The following is a 16,760-nucleotide window of genomic DNA, read 5'->3' as shown; positions in this document are numbered from 1 at the left end:
GTATATAGCTCCACATTGATCTGGTACTCCCTGTATATAGCTCCACATTGATCTGGTACTGCTACTCCCTGTATATAGCTCCACATTGATCTGGTACTCCCTGTATATAGCTCCACATCGATCTGGTATTGGTACTCCCTGTATATAGCTGCACATCGATCTGGTACTGGTACTCCCTGTATATAGCTCCACATTGATCTGGTACTGGTACTGGTACTCCCTGTATACAGCTCCACACTGATCTGGTACTCCCTGTATATAGCTCCACATTGATCTGGTACTGGTACTGGTACTCCCTGTATATAGCTGCACATCGATCTGGTATTGGTACTCCCTGTATATAGCTGCACATCGATCTGGTACTGGTACTCCCTGTATATAGCTCCACATTGATCTGGTACTGGTACTGGTACTCCCTGTATACAGCTCCACACTAATCTGGTACTGGTACTCTCTGTATATAGCTCCACATTGATCTGGTACTGGTACTCCCTGTATATAGCTCCACCTTGATCTGGTACTGGTACTCCCTGTAAATAGCTCCACATTGATCTGGTACTGGTACTCCCTGTATATAGCTCCACATTGATCTGGTACTGGTACTCCCTGTAAATAGCTCCACATTGATCTGGTACTCCCTGTATATAGCTCCACATTGATCTGGTACTCCCTGTATATAGCTCCACATTGATCTGGTACTCCCTGTATATAGCTCCACATTGATCTGGTACTGGTACTCCCTGTAAATAGCTCCACATTGATCTGGTACTCCCTGTAAATAGCTCCACATTGATCTGGTACTCCCTGTATATAGCTCCACATTGATCTGGTACTCCCTGTATATAGCTCCACATTGATCTGGTACTGGTACTCCCTGTATATAGCTGTCCATTAATCTGGTACTTCCTGTATATAGCTGTCCATTAATCTGGTACTTCCTGTATATAGCTGCCCATTAATCTGGTACTGGTACTCCCTGTATATAGCTACCCATTAATCTGGTACTCCCTGTATATAGCTCCACATTGATCTGGTACTCCCTGTATATACTGCAGCTGCACATTGATCTGGTACTGGTATTCCCTGTATATAGCTGCCCATTAATCTGCTACTTCCTGTATATAGCTGCACATTGATCTGGTACTGGTGCTCCCTGTATATAGCTCCACATTGATCTGGTACTTCCTGTATATAGCTGCACATTGATCTGGTACTGCTACTTCCTGTATATAGCTTCACATTCTTGTGTATTTTATTCCTCTTGTTACTATTTTTAACTCTGCATTGTCCCCTCCCCTCTCCTCTCCCCTCTCCTCTATTCTCCTCCCCTCTGCTCTCTTGCATTCTCCTCCCCTCTCCTCTCCTGCTCTCTCTTCCCCTCTCCTCCATTCTCCTCTTCTCCATTCTCCTCCCCTCTCCTCTATTCTCCTCCCCTCTCCTCTCCTGCTCTCTCTTCCCCTCTCCTCCATTCTCCTCTTCTCCATTCTCCTCCCCTCCCCTCTCCTCTATTCTCCTCCCCTCTGCTCTCCTGCCTCTCTTGCATTCTCCTCCCATCTCCTCTCCTGCTCTCTCTTCCCCTCTCCTCTCCATTCTCCTCTTCTCCATTCTCCTCCCCTCCCATTCTCCTAATCTCTTTCAACTCTGTATCACTAATTTACTGTGGCCAATCTTAAACCCTGCTGTATGCTTCTCCATATTCATGAGTCATTTCATATTTAACCAGATCAAACAGGCCTGCCAGCTGCAGCTACAGTTGCTTGCTGTCGTATTCCACAATATATTTGTTTTATTTCACCACCAGTAAAATATAGTTGTGGTGCCTGGTCAATTATAACTACACTAGTATGTGTACACCCCTTCAAACGAGTGGTATTCAGCTATTTCAGCCACACCCGTTGCTGACAGGTGTATAAAATAGAGTACACGGCCATGCAATCTCCATAGACAAACATTGGCAGTAGAATGGCCGTGCTGAAGAGCACAGTGACGTTCAGCGTGGCACCGTAATATGATGCCCCTGTCAACTGTAAGTGCTGTTATTGTGTAGTGGAAACGTATAGTTGTGATGCCTGGTCAGTTATAACTATGTAGGTAACATCCGTCAGCGATAGACAATAATACTGGGAGCCAGTTATGATCGACTTTACTTGAATTGAATTACCTTAAAGCAGAGTTTTGGGGTCAACCATTTCACTACAACTCTACTTTATGAAGTACTGAAAGTGCAGTCTTACCTAGGGTATTGTGCATTCACAGCCCTTCCACATTTTGTCATTTTCTTTTGTCACTTGCCTCTTCACAATACCCTATAATATAACAAGTGGAATTATGTTTTCGAAATGTATATAAATTAATAAAGAATGAAAAGCTGTAGTGTCTTGAGTCAGTAACTATTCAACCCCTTTGTTATGACAAGTCTAAATAAGTTCAGGAGTAAACATGTGCTGAACATGTCACATAATCAGTTGCATGGACTCACTCTGTGTGCAATAATAGTGTTTATTAACATGATTTTTGAATGACTACCTCATTTCTGTACCCGACACATACAATTATCTGTAAGGTCCCTCAGTCGAGCAGTGAATCTCAAACACAGATTCAAGCACAAAAACCAGGGAGGTTTTCCAACGCCTCGCCAAGAAGGGCACCGATTGGTACAAATAAAAAAAGAAGACATTGAATATTTATTTTATTTTACTTAAGCAAGTCAGACATGACAGCCTACCCCAGCCAACACTGGGCCAATTGTGTAACCACCCTCCCAATCACAACCAGTGATGCTACAACCTGGATTTGAACCAAGGTCTATAGTGATGCCTCTAACACTGAGATGCAGTGCCTTAGACCACTCCGCCACTCGGGAGCCCCGTAGGGCATATCCCTTTGAGCATGAAAATGGTTGTCTAGCAATGAACCAATTTGACAGAGCTTGAATATTAGTTTAAAAATAATAAATGGGCAAATGTTGCGCAATCCAGGTGTGGAAAACGTACACAATATTTACCCAGAGGAAAATGAAGGAGGGTTATGCTTTTTCAATTTCAGTCTGGGGGAGTGTTACGTATTTGTTTTATTTAGTCCAGGGGAGGATCATTTGTAATCAATTAAATGTCATATTACTCAGGGTTTGAGAATGAATTGTTCATTATAGTATCTTGTGTGCCCGATGATGCCCCTCACCCCCTGATTCTCTGCCGGGTGCGCCTAGTGTGGTCTATATCAGCCTTTCTCAAACCTCGTCCGTTAGCCTGCCGGTTTCTAAAGAACTTCACAGGGTGGTGGAAGTGTACGGTGATGAGCTTGATGCACCTTTCCAATAAATATTGAGGGTCTTATTCCCGTGACATGATGATAGATGCTTGACTGCCCGTTTGACAAATAAAAATAATAGCGCTCTTATCCATAATAATTTCATAATGTAGGTTGCGTACCTGCACTGTATCTGCAATCTGTTGAACTGTTGGCTAGAGAGCACGTACCAAGACCAGAGTGGGCACATTTGCCATATAACGCCATTTTGTTTGTGACAAACCCATGAGTACAGTTGAAAATGCAATGGTAACCCATTTCAATTGTATTTTTCATTCGGTACATGGGAATTTTTTATGTGCACAACATCATCACTCACACACTTTTATCCGTAATAAGTCTGTTTGATTGAAACACATTGCTGGTGGGTAAATGCAAATTTTATTTTATGCAGATCTGAGAATATTTGCATAAAAATCTTTCGCAAATTGGATGGAAACCTAGTTAGTGATATTCATAGGCTGCGCTACAACTCTTCTATAGCCAAGGACGAGGAGACAAACATGTACTTTGCTTGGGAGGGTACTGATTCCCATAGCAGTATGATATTTAATGTCCGCCATTTCAACAGGCTATTTATTCAACTACATACTATAACTAAATCGGTCAGGAGCAAAGCAAGGTAGGCTAAGAAGGAATGAAAATGAATTGATTTAGGCTATATTATTATTTCAAGTCTATACATTTAAGAAATCAACTGTGAAGCATTTGTGATACTCGCAGTTCAACAGCACATCAACAACATGCCTATACATTTTACATTTTAGGTTGTATAAATTGAAATGTTTTTTTATTTATTTTTTACTTAGAATTAAATAATAATTCAACCAACAACAAAAAAAGACAATTTAATCCATTTTAATCCCACTTTTGTAACACAACAAAATGTGGAAAAAGTCAAGGGCTGTGAATACTTGCGGAAGGCTCTGTATACAATTCAATGGTGTTTTCTCAGTTCAATCGGTTTTGGTTGCAAAAGAGTGGAAAAGGGAGGTAATATCCTCTGACTATGGCACGTTAAAGAACATTCTTTTACCATTGATGCCATAAAGAATCAACATGAAAACCATGCTTTCACTATATACTTCTCAAGGTCAGAGTCAAACGCATGAGCTGTTTTTTTAAGGCATGTAAAATACCTTACATGATGGTTAATTTAAAAGCCTACATCGGACATCAACGCTGACCTTCTTTCAGCCTGCTGCTATTAAACAGCAAGGTTATCCGGAGAGATAGGAGTGGAACACCCCGTAAAGCTTCCCTATCTTCTATAGCTCTTTCTTGCTCTCAATTGTTTCTCTCGTCTTTCATTGTCGTTATTTTTTATTTTTTTTATGGCTCAGCAGTGTGGCTCTTTTGTCTGTGGACTTGACAGTCTCAACTTGAACATAAGAGCCAGTGTGTCTCAAAGAGTATAGATATGGACACAAGATGTTCATATTTCTATCACTTCATGTTCAAACGGGGCGTCCACATGTGACTTATACCAGTGTGTATAGTAACACATGTATCCTCCATCTTCTGTGTATGTGTGTGTGTGTGTGTGTGTGCCCCCCAGGTCGTCCCCTACCTCCCACACCTTCGTCCAGCCTGCTACCCCCCGCTCCACCTCCACCCACCGGTCCATCCCATCCTGCCCCCCCAGCCATCAGGGAGTGCCAAGTGCCCCTGCTGGACAGCCGCTCCCCCCACGTCATGCTGGACCCCCCTCCTGACGACGAATTCTCCCCTAATTCATACCTACTCCGGGCCTGCGCCCCTCCACCCCAACCCCCCTCTGCGGGTAAGACCTCTTCCCAAGCCAATGTACTGTACAGTATCGTAGATAATCCATCTACCAAGGAATCTCTCTCTGTCTCTCTTCGCTGTGTTTCAGGAATGTATACAGTCTGTTGAATGGTTTAAATGTAGACTTACAACCAAAAAGTGAGTGAATTTTAAACGATAAAGCCACATCGTTGACGGAAAAGGACATTCTACAATGATCATTTGTAATGTAAACATAATTTTAATGATCCTTGATGTCCTTTAAAAATAACTAATTTGCTTCAGGTATAATATCAAATGTATCTGTTAAGATTCTCCGTAATCCTCATCAGGAACCACCAGGAGCAGGTCTAATTAAAAAAACACAATGACCCCTAATATTTCATTAATTGATATACTGCATTTTCCAAATATTTTTGTAGTTTTTCACACACAAAAACAGTAAGTAGTCATTTAGGATTTTTGTAAAAATAGGAAAGAGTTTCGAAAGCTGCTCCTTTATTTTTAAATTAGCCAATTGTGAGGCAGTGCCTTAGACCGCTGCGCCACTCAGGAGGCCAATCAGAATGTATTATTTTCATATTAATAACTACCATTCCATAGTAAATTAGGAAACCTTATCATTGACTCAGTTTCTAGCTGTGCATGTGAGACTGGTTGCATATTAAATATATGTTAAATATTAAAATATAGGCACACATTTAGGGTTTGTATTTCCACTGTCATCCGTGGTCTATTGGACAAAATAAAGAGAGCTTGTTAGTGTACGATATTAAAATAATAGACATACATTTTAATTGGTTAAGAATATGTTACTTATCAAGTGGAAATGTAGTGTTTATTTTCAATTCAAAGAAGGCAAACTGGTGAAATTACCAATGCTTTGGAAATGGATAAATATCCATGTATTGGAATTGTGGTTTAATTAATTATTATGTCATTGAATTGTTAGATTGAATTGAGTTTGAAATGCATAAATATGCTTGTATATATATATATATATATATATATACACACAAGCATTTATCCATTTCAAATTCAGTTCAATCTATATTAATATATATATATATATATATATATATATATATCCACAGTAAGAGGTTTGAATAATACTGTGAAAATGATAATGATAATGATAATGCCCTTTTTAGTGTAAGAGCTGTTTTAAAAGACTGCCTGAAATTGTTTTAGTGGGACGGAGTTTTGGCCTGCCTGGTCACATCACCAGGTGGTAAATTAGTAAATGTATCAATAAGAAAGAGTTCCAAACAACTCTGCCAATAACAGCTAGTTTTCAGTTTTCCCCTCCCAACTCAAACCACTCCCAGAAAGTCCAGACAAAATTGTTGCTTGAGAAATTGGTCTTTGCTAAGAAGCAAATTTTATTTCACTGTAAGGTAATGGTTATGCAGATCTTTTTTGATATTGAGATAAAAACATCTGCATAGACACTTAAAGATGCAATATCGCTCCACCAGTTCCTGTTTGCTAAAATTCTAATAGTTCACCTAATTTCCGTTTAAGTGACAAAACAAGCAGTCATTGTTTAAAGAGTCATTGTACCATCTAAACCAATGTGAAATATTTTCCATAACCCAAATGATGTATTTTCAGCTGTTTGAAACTGGTGTACAAAACCGAGAGTAAAAGTAGCAAAAAAAATGTAACTTAAGACCGGGAAGCATACAAATAGCTTACAATGAACATATCCACCGCTTCTTAGACTTGCTTTCAATGAGAATGACAGATCTATAACACACAGTTCTACAATATTCAAAAGCATTATTCATTAGAAATGGTGTGGAAATAGGCCCACTTAATTCATTTTCATATTCTCTGCCCGTAATAGCTTTACCTTTTGTGCGCTACCATGAACAAGCAAGAAAATTGTGCGTCTTTGAGTATGTTTTCTTTCCAAACACGGTGATTGCGCAGCTGTTAGGTTTTTTTTTCTAATCACGTCGGCATTCAGAATGTGACTTCCTAGGTGACTGAATTCTCCTCAGTGGGAGAGGACGGTGAAAGGAAAGGATTTCAGATGATTACTGCGACGTCACACAGAGACTCTGCTTGTAGCCGGAGCTACAGACTTAGGGGGAGAGCTTTGTCTGCGTTTCCAATGGTTGCTCTCACTCTTTTTTTCTGACTGTACATTCAACACTATTGATATATTCCTTGTGTATATATCTCTAAAACGTGGAAGCACAGCGTTTGGCTATTGTGGATTCATGTTGCATAGTTCTGGGACTATGATTGTTATTATTATTATTTATTTTTTTACATACCCGTGAATATTTCCTTAATGTATTGTGAAGAAATGATGTACTGTAGGTTATATATTTTGCTTGCCAGGGCACTTGAAGAAATTGACTAAAAATAGGACATTTTTACATGGATTATGAAAAAAAATTGGGTGTTGGATAAGACGCTCAAAGACCCTCAGTCTAAACGGAAATATAAAATGTTTGAAATGCAGGACGTTTGAATTCCATTGGTCAGGTTTTCTTTACACAATATATTTCCAACCCACTGTGTCTGTGAACCACAAAGTAATAGTACATTATGGAGTAATACAAGTAGGAATTTTACATTAAATCAAATTTTCCCGTTTATGGTTTCCGATTTAGCAGGTATCAGACACTTTTGTGTCCGAAGTTTATAGTGAAGTGCGACAGGCTCTTTCTTCTGTAGACCTGCTCCTTTCAGTGTTGTCTTCTGATCCACATCATCCCAAAGCCTTTGAAGTTGAAAGGCCACTGACTCCCATTGTTGGGGGTCATGTGGTTTCCTCCTTGAATAGATTGAGATGACACCTCACTAAATCGAAAAGAGAAAATATATATTCTCTGTGCTTGGTCACTCTGGCTCTTTCTAATCAATGTGAAGTAAATTTCCTGTTTAAGGGCAATCAGGAGCGCTTTTACTCTGAGAAAAAACTGCCAATAACCCACATAATCATAGAATTAAGACAACATACTGAATGAAGCATGATGGGAATTAATGGCCGGAAAGCTGTGAAAGAGATCTCCATCCTCTTCTATGGATCTGAATTGGTAAGTGGGGGAGGGGGGCGGGGGGGGGGGGGGGGGGGGTTCAGAATTCGACAGCAACGTGATTTTAGCCAATTTCAAACGATCTCAAATTGGTTTACTTTTCTGAGGAGACTCATCAATCATGCCGAAACTAACCATATTGTACGTGTGTTCGGTCTGACACAGCACTGACCGATGTCGTAATATATTGATTGAGGAATCAGCTATTTGATTTTCATTATGATAGCCTGTGCTTCTTGTTTTCAACAGATACACATAGTAGTAGATACCGTAGTCATAGACTGTTCTCTCTGCTACCGCACGGCAAGCGGTACCGGAGCTCCAAGTCTAGTCATAGGCTGTTCTCTCTGCTACCGCACGGCAAGCGGTACCGGAGCTCCAAGTCTAGGTCCAAGAGGCTTTTAAACAGCTTCTACCCCCAAGCCATAACACTCTTGAACAGCTAGTCAAGTGGCTACCCAAACTATTTGCATTGACCCCCACCCTTTTATGCTGCTGCTACTCTCTGTTATTATCTATGCTTAATAACTCTGTAATAACTCTACCTACATGTACATATTACCTCATTTACCTCGACTAACCGGTGCCCCGCACATTGACTCTGTACCGGTACCCCCTGTATATAGCCTCCACATTGACTCTGTACCGGTACCCCCCTGTATATAGCCTCCACATTGACTCTGTACCGGTACCCCCTGTATATAGCCTCCACATTGACTCTGTACCGGTACCCCCTGTATATAGCCCCCCACATTGACTCTGTACCGGTACCCCCTGTATATAGCCTCCCCATTAACTCTGTACCGGTACCCCCTGTATATAGCCTCCACATTGACTCTGTACCGGTACCCCCTGTATATAGCCTCCACATTGACTCTGTACCGGTACCCCCTGTATATAGCTTCCACATTGACTCTGTACCGGTACCCCCTGTATATAGTCTCCACATTGACTCTGTACCGGTACCCCCTGTATATAGCCTCCACATTGACTCTGTACCGGTACCCCTGTATATAGCCTCCACATTGACTCTGTACCGGTACCCCCTGTATATAGCCTCCACATTGACTCTGTACCGGTACCCCCTGTATATAGCCTCCACATTGACTCTGTACCGGTACCCCCTGTATATAGCCTCCACATTGACTCTGTACCGGTACCCCCTGTATATAGCCTCCACATTGACTCTGTACCGGTACCCCCTGTATATAGCCTCCACATTGACTCTGTACCGGTACCCCCTGTATATAGTCTCCACATTGACTCTGTACCGGTACCCCCTGTATATAGCCTCCACATTGACTCTGTACCGGTACCCCCTGTATATAGCCTCCACATTGACTCTGTACCGGTACCCCCTGTATATAGCCTCCACATTGACTCTGTACCGGTACCCCCTGTATATAGCCTCCACATTGACTCTGTACCGGTACCCCCTGTATATAGCCTCCACATTGACTCTGTACCGGTACCCCCTGTATATAGCCTCCACATTGACTCTGTACCGGTACCCCCTGTATATAGCCTCCACATTGACTCTGTACCGGTACCCCCTGTATATAGCCTCCACATTGACTCTGTACCGGTACCCCCTGTATATAGCCTCCACATTGACTCTGTATCGGTACCCCCTGTATATAGCCTCCACATTGACTCTGTACCGGTACCCCCTGTATATAGCCTCCACATTGACTCTGTACCGGTACCCCCTGTATATAGCCTCCACATTGACTCTGTACCGGTACCCCCTGTATATAGCCTCCACATTGACTCTGTACCGGTACCCCCTGTATATAGCCTCCACATTGACTCTGTACCGGTACCCCCTGTATATAGCCTCCACATTGACTCTGTACCGGTACCCCCCTGTATATAGCCTCCACATTGACTCTGTACCGGTACCCCCTGTATATAGCCTCCACATTGACTCTGTACCGGTACCCCCTGTATATAGTCTCCACATTGACTCTGTACCGGTACCCCCTGTATATAGCCTCCACATTGACTCTGTACCGGTACCCCCTGTATATAACCTTGCTTGTTATTTACTGCTGCTCTTTAATTATTTCCTACTTTTTATTTTTCTTAAAACTGCATTGTTGGTTAAGGGCTTATAAGTAAGTATTTTACAGTAAGGTTTACACCTGTTGTATTTGACGCCTGTGACAAATAAAATTTGTTTTGATTTAGTACGATATTCCTATTAATGATTGTGTTGGGTTATGTATTACTGCATGGCCTTTCTGCTCTTAGAGGGGCCGTGTTTCTGGAAATGGGAGTGTAACATTTCTTCACGCTGTGTTTTGCATTAGGCCTAAGTGTGGAAAAGAGTCAGACAGACATAATCAGAGCAGATTAGAGGAGTTTAGTAAACAGCAAAATGCAGCAACTAGAGGCTAATTTGGTGAAAATATGTGCAATTTCCCAGTGTCCCTGCTGCTTAAGTGTCGACATATTCTATTACAAAATGTTTAGGTTATTTGTAATATATGCTGTACTGCATATTACAGAGTATTGGATCTCTCATTGGCGCAGCAGGGTAGCGTAGGGTTAGAGTGTAGGGGCGGCAGGGTAGCCTAGTGGATAGAGTGTAGGGGGGGCAGGTAGCCTAGTGGTTAGAGTGTAGGGCCGGCAGGGTAGCCTAGTGGTTAGAGTGTAGGGGCGGCAGGGTAGCCTAGTGGTTAGAGTGTAGGGGGGGCAGGTAGCCTAGTGGTTAGAGTGTAGGGGCGGCAGGGTAGCCTAGTGGATAGAGCGTTGGACTAGTAACCGGAAGGTTGCAAGTTCAAGCTGACAAGGTACAAATTGAATTACGGACCGGCATTGATTTGGGGCGGCAGGGTAGTTACTGAGGTGGTTACAGTGTAGGGGCGGCAGGGTAGCCTAGTGGTTAGAGTGTAGTGCCGGCAGGGTAGCCTAGTGGTTAGAGCTCCACTAGTAACCAGAAGGTTGCAAGTTCAAACCCCCGAGCTGACAAGGTACAAATCTGTCGTTCTGCCCTTGAACAGGCAGTTAACCCACTGTTCCTAGACCGTCATTGAAAATTAGAATTTGTTCTTAACTGAGTTAAATATTTAAATATTTAAATGAAGGTAAAATAAATTGTTCACATACCACATCAACAAAAACTAAGAAAGAACAAATTACTGTTATCACTAGAATTAATTTAGTTCCTTAATTTTGAAAAGTGGTACATTACGATATTTTGGTATACCTACAGTAAATGTAAGTAAATATCTTTTGAATTATAAAAAAAATGTTTAAGGGCAATTCCGCCACTTTGTAACCTCATATTCATTATCTCCAGCATCGTGCCAGTGTCTACATACAGTAGCAGTCAAAGGTTTGGACACACCTACTCATCAAGAGTGTCTACATAGAGTGGTGCAATGGGTGGCTACTTTGAAGAATCTCAAATATAAAATGTGTTATTTCCTAGTTTTGATGTCTTCACTATTATTCTACAATGTAGAAAATAGTTTTAAAAAATAAAGAAAAACCCTTGAATGAGTAGCTGTGTCCTGAACTTTTGGCTGGTCCTGTAATGCGAAAAATGGTGCGTTTCTATGATCTGCGGTTAAAAATATTAACAAAACCAAAAAAATGCACACAAGGTAGGATTAAAAGTAAGAAAAACAGGGATTTTCGAAACCTACAACACGTTTTTAGCCAGAGGGTATTTTCTGGCTCCTCACACCACCACGAACCTCATAGTGTTTGAAAATCACAATATAAAATGTTGTAACTTTTGATGATGTCATCAGGTAGAACTTTTTTAATTTTCTACAAAACATTTTTTTTAAATGTTATTTTCACGTAATAGACACTGATATTGTGCTGGAGGTAATGAAAATTTGTTTGAAAAGTGGAGGAATTTCCCTTTTAATATATTTTTGTTGCTCATTTTCATCAATTAGTACACAATAGTTTCAGTTAGTAATTCAATAAAAGTGGTCACAATAGATTGTATGAATTCTGTTTAGAAATATAATTAAGTGATAATGCCCAGGAAGCCGGTGTTTGGAGGATATATTGGCACGGGTGTTGTTTGGCCCGAGACGTTGTCGAGACAGTAAGGTTTAAACAAATCTCCGTTGTTGAAAACTAAATGTTAGTGTAAAAGACATGTGAAATAATGTCAAGATGCTTTTTATAGTGAAGATAAAGTTTATAACTTCCTTGCCTGGGCTGATGAGGCAGTGGATTGCTCAGTCAGATGGAACAGAGTAAATAGGCTTTTAAACGACATAGATTTAGCCGGTGGTAAATTGTGGAATAGACCCCGGCTGGAATGCGGTTCTAACCAATCAGAATTCAGGATTAGACCTACTCGTTTTATAATTAGGCTCATAGAAAAGACAGGATAAAGCACAGTAATATAAAGATTTCTGTATTTTATTGACTCAATCATGGCACTCAAACATCCAAAAAGTGCATATTGAAATATTCAAAAACAACAACAAAAATGAGCTCCTGTTATTCACATATTTATTTTATATATTTAAATTGGTATGTTTCTGAAATAAATAAGCAAAGAATCCTTCAATTTATCTCATGCCACTTTTTACTCATCACATGCAATTAAATCTATCAAAGTCAGCAAGGTGGTTAAAATAACATAGATAGATTTTTCCATGGTATCAAATGTCAATAGGTATCACCAGGCATGCCGCCTACGGCATGAAAAAGCATTTCACCACAGTCTTATGGAAGTTGATGGCCTGGCACTGCAGTATAAAAGGCTTTAATATGATTCTATGCTTCCCATCCTGTTTGGGAGTCGGAAATCATAGTTTTTGACTACACGCAATTAGCCCAGATTGTTAAGACATGCAGTCACATGAATTTACAATGTAGACATTGTGCCCTTATGTTCTTTATGGAAAGGAACATAGGAGTATTTTTGGGGGGTTCTGAGAGGTATGAAAGATCCGTTGAGATTTCCTTATCATCAATTCCATTGAGATTTCAAACACATCTCCTTTGTCAAGTGGGCTTTTCCTTTTGCCATTGTTCTGGATAGAAGAAAGAAAAACTATATAGGAATTGTCTGTTGTTTTCTGTTCTGGTATCTCTATCCCGTGTTGATACTTATAATGAATCCTGATGTCATTTTATGTAGATGTTCTTGTATGTAGAGCACATGCAGCTCACGTCCTGCTGTCATTTTATATAGAGGTTGTGTGGTAAAAGCACATGCAGCTCACATTCTATATTGTAATAGGATTCTAGAATTGTCTACAAATCATTCTAACGTGCTGTTTTGTAATTTAATTTTCCCTCCATCTGCACACATCGTGTCATTTCAGTCTTCTTTACTTTTCTTGTAAAATCACCTCATCGAGGGTAACATTTTGACCAACAACCACCAAGAAGCTAAAATAATGAAATGGAATAATGAACCATTTTTTCCTTCGTATTGCATTAGTATTTTCCTGCCCGTATGTATGCCTAGGGTTTTACAGTTATTGACCGATTCCCTTGGAGTTATGACAGCACTCTACTCCTCTAATTCATGACATATCCCATCACTGTGTGTGTTAAAGTTGGATGACTTGTGTTTCGTGCTCCTAAATTCAACATAATATTGTTCTAACAGATTTTTAATTCCCATGGTCATATTTAAATGCATAGTACACCTTCCTTATTGGGGCAGTGTTGCATCTCTCCTAAACTAAATTATAAACGTGGCCTTCAAAACATACATACTGTCCTTGAAGCCTTCCTAACCTGTCTTTCAGCCCTGCTTCTGGCCTATCCACAGTGCTGACTGTGTGCACTTGGTTTGTGTTGTTAGGGGGGGGGGGGGGGGGGGGTAATGGAATCGGCACCGAATGTGTGCCTGTTGGTACCCGTCTGTCTCTCCACACACCAACTCTCTGGGAAGGTTTAGCAAGAACTGCATGTGAGCAGTAGGTGACGCATTAGCTACTCCTGGAAAGAGCCATGCTGTGAGTATATTAACGCTACCAATGCATTATTCATCTGTTGTTTTTTTTCTCCCCTTTTGCTATTTCGGGTGTCTTTGCATTTGAATTTAAAAATAATAATAATAATAATCCAACAAGGAAATCACAAGAGGTTTGTGTGGCGTATTGAATGTTTGATCACTCCATTCTCTATACCTCGTCGTTACCGAAGGAAAATCCATTTTTCTGGTCTTTAAGCGTTTGAATAAATGGTATTAATGTCACAGATTGTGTCTCTGGTGATGAGTGTAATTTCTCGTCTCCCTGACTGTTGTCACTGAATAGTTCTAACTGTCTAATTAGTGGAGATGAGTGGCTGAGGCAGAGATATGCTGTGCTCTGAATATTTAACCCCCCCCCCCCCCCCCCCCCCCCTCATTTGCACTACTGTACCTCAATCTCTGCTTTTTAATTAAATCCCCATGAAAAAATTTGATCAAGGGGAGAGGGCACGTCCAGATCCTCAGGTACGGGTATGATCCACGGCTTCTCAAGTATGTCTGCTCCCTGATCTGACTCAGTGTGGTGTTGCTGTTGGGTCTGTTACACCACCCATCCTATCGCTCTGGAAACGCCCAACAGAATTGTCAACATACAGTTTATTCACCGAACAGAAGTCATCGGAAAAACAAAATTAAACCCGACCTCGTTTAATCCTGCCATTCTCTCTCATCATAGGCTACTAGCAGTGGAAGATAATGCAGTCTGGACACCCACAGCTGAACCATGGGACTTTGAATATCCATTACACTGTGCTTATCAATTTGCAGCCCAAGCCAAATGTTAACCCATTCAGGCAGGCATCCACCACACGTTGAGGCGCTGAGTGCTGTGATGAGTGCACACTTACCCTTGGGCTTGTTTCAATTGAGACATTTTCACCTGTCTTTGGTGTGTGTGAAGAGGTCGATAGGAGGAACTAACAAAAGAGTGGAAGACAGAAGCATGCCCCCTCTCCAATCATGCCACCACATTTATTTTTAAGCAACTTTTTAAGCAAAAAATTAAAATTAAAATCGCAATTTCTATGACCTGCTTTCTCGGGGCTACTCCTGCCGTGTGAACATTGTGTCTTTTATCCAAATGGACATTGATGCTTTTACTCGTATTGTTTTTTCCAAGGTTCCCACCACCCATGCTGGTGAAATGTATTTGAATCCTTGTCATTCTAGCCCGTAGTCTGCAAAGCTGAGCTGCAGTAATTTCAACATCGCCATGCACCACTAACAACAGCGTGTGGAAGAAGCTGTTGTGTGGGGCGTTTCCATTTCACCCTGCATTGCCTCTGAACTGTAATTACTTTGAGCCTTTTTGGTCCCTTTTAGCTTACTGTCTTTTTTTTCTCTCTCTCTACATGACAGCTGAGTTGGGCTATAAAACACACTCTACACCTGGGTCATTATCGCAAACAAGTTATGTAGCCTGGACTCCTAACGGTTGGACAAATAAATAGGCATATAGGTCATTTCAAGTTCAAAATGAGTTCCATCCTTTTGTAAGCAAATTGCCTTGAACATTCAGCCAGCTTTTTGTTCAGAAATAATACAAAAAAAAATAAAAAACCATGAAGTGGGCTCTCTTCCCAGGGTTTATTGTTGTTGTTGTTGTTGTCTTTCACATAATGTAGGTTTGCACAGTTAATTAGAATTCAACTATTCATCATGAAATGATCGGAGAAGAGAAAACATTGAAATAAAAACACATTTAGAAAATGGAAGATGGAGGGGGAATGAATGTCATGTTTATGGCTGGGATGAATACAGCACAGTTCTGTTTCACTTCTCAACAGTTTTTACATTGAATGGGCTTTATGATGCAGGCTGAGATGCGAAGGGAAGCTATAAAAAAATAAGTTGGTATTCTACAGTTGGCTCTGAGGGACCTGATCACAAATGTGTTTTCCAGCTATGGTGAAAGTGTCAAATTCCTGACCATAGAGAGTTGGCGACGTTTAACTGTCCGGAACCTCCAACGACGGTCCACAGTCCGGAACCTCCAACGACGGGCCCACAGTCCGGAACCTCCAGCGACGGTCCACAGTCCGGAACCTCCAACGACGGTCCACAGTCCGGAACCTCCAACGACGGTCCACAGTCCGGAACCTCCAACGACGGTCCACAGTCCGGAACCTCCAACGACGGTCCACAGTCCGGAACCTCCAACGACGGTCCACAGTCCGGAACCTCCAACGACGGTCCACAGTCCGGAACCTCCAACGACGGTCCACAGTCCGGAACCTTCAACGACGGTCCACAGTCCGGAACCTCCAACGACGGTCCACAGTCCGGAACCTCCAACGACGGTCAACAGTCCGGAACCTCCAACGACGGTCCACAGTCCGGAACCTCCAACGTTGGTCCTAGTGTGCTTCCAACGAACGTGACAGAAAGCTATGGTTACAGGGGCTGGGAGACAAAGGAAACCAAACTCTTTTTTACTAGGATACGACCCACTGACATAAATATTTGTTTTTAAATTAAAACATATTTTTTTTACCCCTCAATAATTCTGCATTTTGGTAAAAAAAAAAAAAGTGTAATTATATTCATTACAATATCCCCCTCTTTCATTTAAGAAAATTTAAATGTTTTATGATACATACCAAGAAAACGGACACACTCAATTTAACTTTCTGTATAGCGACGAGCTGCCTCTCAATCAGAAA

The 16,760-nt window shown here is 41.2% G+C and overlaps 1 protein-coding gene across 2 annotated transcripts in view; it reads left to right on the top strand.

The window, feature by feature from the left end:
• Window positions 1–16,760, top strand: part of LOC109873384 (teneurin-2) — a 176,661-nt gene that overhangs the window by 13,420 nt on the left and 146,481 nt on the right. Inside the window, exon 2 of one of the 2 annotated variants that reach the window (XM_031808168.1) lies at window positions 4,868–5,092. The exons of the other annotated variant lie outside the window; for it this stretch is intronic. Within the exon in view, the coding sequence (XP_031664028.1) occupies window positions 4,868–5,092 (225 nt within the window). The remainder of the gene's footprint in view (window positions 1–4,867; window positions 5,093–16,760) is intronic. 2 annotated transcript variants of the gene reach the window in all.

The sequence above is a fragment of the Oncorhynchus kisutch genome, linkage group LG28 (assembly GCF_002021735.2).
Source record: "Oncorhynchus kisutch isolate 150728-3 linkage group LG28, Okis_V2, whole genome shotgun sequence".
Classification (NCBI taxonomy): Eukaryota; Metazoa; Chordata; class Actinopteri; order Salmoniformes; family Salmonidae; genus Oncorhynchus; species Oncorhynchus kisutch.
Note: the sequence above shows the minus strand (reverse complement) of the source record. Positions and strands in the feature narration are given on the sequence as shown.